At 54.5% G+C, this 3,885-nt stretch overlaps 1 protein-coding gene across 1 annotated transcript; it reads left to right on the top strand.

Annotated features, from left to right (window-relative positions):
• The first annotated feature begins 1,751 nt into the window (after positions 1-1,751).
• Positions 1,752-3,797, top strand: LOC122334525 (early growth response protein 1-B-like). The gene is made up of 2 exons (XM_043232520.1): positions 1,752-1,959; positions 2,133-3,797. Exons 1-2 carry the CDS (start codon positions 1,863-1,865, stop codon positions 3,095-3,097), a joined length of 1,062 nt encoding a protein of 353 aa, XP_043088455.1. The 5' UTR covers positions 1,752-1,862; the 3' UTR covers positions 3,098-3,797.
• Positions 3,798-3,885: the final 88 nt, after the last annotated feature.

Below are 3,885 nucleotides of genomic sequence, written 5' to 3'. Positions count from 1 at the left end.
ATGAAGTGACTCAAAAAAGTGACCCTGGACCGCAGGACTTGAGATTTGTGGAAATGTGGAACCTGATGGGGTTAAAAAAAAGTCAAAGTACTGGGAAAGACACCTTTAAAGTTGCACGCATTCAATTCTTGGTAATGCATGGTACTAATCAGAAACGTTTTGATATTTTTACTGGAGGAAATAAGTCAAATATATTCACGCAGCATGATCTTTAATTAACATCCTAATGATTCGGGGCGTCTTTATAGATGTTCAATGCATGGGCCACAGATCATGGTGTAAACATTTTTAATTCTGTCTCCATAAACACCAAAAATGTCCGTTTGCTGAAAACGAAGACTTCCCAACTTCGAAGTCTTCGTCACATTTGGAGAAATGAGGCGCTGCATCACTTGCTCGCCAGCGGATGCACTGCGGTGAATGGGTGCCGTCAGAGTGAGAGTCCGGAGAGCTGAAGAAATCACTATAATCCACAGCAAACTGATCAAATCTGAGCCTGTGATCCATAAAGAACGCTTCCTCTGGTCTGAATCAGGAGAGAAACAGAAACACAGCTCTAAACTAGACTTTTTATCACGGAGGAGGCACTGTTATGGATTTATCTTAATATTGGGTTTAGTCTTAACTGCTGGACTGGAGTGCTGCGGATCATACTGATGTTTTTATCAGATGCCGTGACTCTCATTCTGACGGCACCCGTTCACCAAAAGTCAAACCAAATCCGGTACTGGATGGAAATGGAGCACTCGTTTTTTAACGGTGCAATAAACGCAACAGCTTTTCACACGGTTAGATGGTTTTACCCACCAGCTGCACAGAAGGACAGCGCTTTAAGCTCGGCCGAAATGCATGTTGTTGAATAAAAGCGCGTGCGTTTTGCCCACTTGTTTAGGCAGAATGAAGCGATTTATTTCATATTCCACAGCAGCGATGCATCCCCAAACTCATCATCTAATACATGACATCTCCGTGGGTGCTGGTTAAATGTTATTATCAGAAGAAACTTCATGACTCATATTTGAAAACCATGCAGCTGCGGTCCGAACGCGGAGAAATGAAGCGTTACATAACGAGACGCGTCGCTCGCGCTTTTACCGCGCGATCATGATCTTATAGCGTTCGCGTACATCGCGCGCCCTTTCGACTCGTATTAGCGACGTGAGCGCGCACAAGCATGACAAAAGGGCTTTTTTCGATCGATTCAGCACGCTATTTAGGCGCACCGTTGCGCGGGAAGACCGCGTGTCGCTGTCCGCGGTGCTGAAACCCTCTGAAGCCCGATGCATCAGCTGCACACAGATCTAGACCTAGCGTCCTTTACAAAACGTCGGGAAAACGAGGGCAGAGTCGATGCAGACCGGCAGTTACGCGACAGATGCAAAGCAGAGGCTCGGTGTTTGACATGCTTCCCGTTACAAATAATTTTCATCTCTGAAATGCAAACATGAAGGCATTGCACGGGCGTGCGTTCACTGTCACCCGAGGATCTTTCGCTCCGCACAATGGCCGCCTGTCATTCACGAGCGCGCCTCATTTTTCCGCAATGGTCTTCAGGAAAGTCGCCGCCACGTCACGCCCCGTGCCCATTTTCGGAGGGGAACCCCGTCACATCCTCTGCCCATATTTGGGCAAGAGCCGTCCAGACTCAGCACACGGCGGGGAATCCTCCCGCGGACGTAGATGAGCCGTGGGCGGGGCCTCGGCGCAGCCGAACGATATAAAAGCCGGACGAGGAATTCCGGCAAACGAATCGACGGAGACCAGAACCCGAAGCGAACCCAATTGCAAGGGAATCCCGAAGCAGGATTGCCAATCGGAAATTACTCCTTGTGGATTTTTTGCGCCAGTTTTACATCGACATCATGCTGAACACCGTGGACTTCAGCGCTTTGGATCTGCTTTGCGCGCAAAGCCTTCCTCTGGAGGGACGACCCGCGGCTCAGAGTCAACCTGATGCTGGTGAGCGCTGCTTTTTATCTCACTCACATGAAACGAGCACATTGATTTCTAAAAGCGCACGGTCTGTTCTTAGAGGAGGGTTCGATAGCGCGCTTGTAGTTTGCATTCAAGTCCCGACGCAGTGAGTCAACAGCTTATATAACGCGTCTCTCTCCTCTCCTCTTCTCTCGCAGCTTGCGGTTTGCTGAAGCCCAAAGCGGAGCCGCTGGACGCCGGCTTCCCCGACTGCTCCAACGACGGCTTCCCGCCGTCGCCGCTCACCTACACCGGCAGCTTCTACGCGGAGACCGGGCCGTGCAGCGCGGACGCGCTCCTCAGCATCCTAACGGAGATCGTCGGCATCTCGGACAACTTCTCCGGTAACTCTCGCGGAGGCGCGCTGTCGCGCCAGGAGTCGCTGTTGTCCACCGGCAGCTCGCTAGGCTCGCCGGACTCGCTGTGCAACGACTCCTTGGACGAGTTCGCGGAGGCGAGCTCCCGCGTCAAGAGCGAGTTCGGCGGCGGCTGCTGCAACGGCGGAGACCCGTTCGACGGATTCGCGTCTCACGAGCCGTCAGACTTGGATGACATCATTGACCTGCTCTCCCCGCTGGGTCCCGAGACCGACTCGGTTTTGGACACGTGGATCAAGCAGGAGCCGCTGGACCCGGCGAGCGCGCTAAACTTCCAGATCCCCGTCGCGGCGCACGAGAGCAGCCTCTACCGGACGATCTCGTACCCGTGCGCCACCACCGCCTTCCTGGACTCGCTGCTGGCCACCAACGCGCGGAGCGCCAAGCCGCGCGGCAGGAAGGGCGCGGCGCGCGAGAAGCCCTTCACCTGCCCTGTGGAGAACTGCGAGCGCCGCTTCTCGCGCTCCGACGAGCTCAACCGCCACGTGCGCATCCACACCGGCCACAAGCCCTTCCAGTGCCGCGTCTGCCTGCGCTGCTTCAGCCGCAGCGACCACCTCACCACGCACATGCGCACGCACACCGGCGAGAAGCCCTTCTCCTGCGACGTGTGCGGCCGACGCTTCGCGCGCAGCGACGAGAGGAAGCGTCACGGACGCGTGCACCTCAAGCAGCGCGAGCGCATGCAGCAGAAGTCGGAGCTCCTGGCGGCGGCGTGCGCGTTCACCCTCCCCGGACTCGCGTGAGCTCGCGGCGCGTTCGGCCGCTCCCCGAGGTTTATCGCCGGCTGGCTCGCTGGCTCGCACGCGGCGCGTGCAACGCATGTAGCTCACGCGGTCCGACGGCCGGAAGCGGAAGAGTGCACAGCGAGCTCGGCCCGCGAGGGAACGCTTTGAAACTCTTCGTCCGCGGAGCCGGGCGCGTTTCAGCACTTCCGGTGGACAGCGGAAGCCGCTTGAGAAAGCGTCGAGAACGTCGATGTCGTTTCTGAAGTCTCCTGCATGTCTCGATGTTCCACACCGCTCCACCGCGCTGGCATGCGACGCGTCCTTGTCTTTTGATACACGATCACTTTATAAAGCACACGAGAAGAGCTCTATATATTTGTACGTCACTGACCGTCATTTTGTATCGTCGATTTTCAAGAGCACGCGCGAGGAATCTCTCTTGTAGATGTTCACGAGCGATTGTATTCCACTTTTGACAGTAGAATGTGTTTGGTTGGTTCTTGGGAACCTGACGCGCTAGAGTATTTAAACTTCAACGTCGTAGTTGAGTCGCAGTAGCACACTTGGCTGTGCAGATTGGCCCCTGGATCGTCCCGGGGCCCTTTCGATATTATTGTCTCTCTGCCTTTGAAAACCGTTCTCGTGCAATGAAACGCTGTTAAACGCCTTGTGAATATTTGAGGCCACTGAATGTTTCAAATAAAACTTTATTTATTGACATGGTCTCGAGTCTTCGGTGATTACGCACACACGCACACACACACACACACAGACAGACACACACACACACACACACACACACACAC

This window comes from Puntigrus tetrazona, unplaced genomic scaffold (genome assembly GCF_018831695.1).
Source record: "Puntigrus tetrazona isolate hp1 unplaced genomic scaffold, ASM1883169v1 S000000571, whole genome shotgun sequence".
Taxonomy (NCBI): domain Eukaryota; kingdom Metazoa; phylum Chordata; class Actinopteri; order Cypriniformes; family Cyprinidae; genus Puntigrus; species Puntigrus tetrazona.
This window is presented reverse-complemented; position numbering and strand designations above follow the sequence as displayed.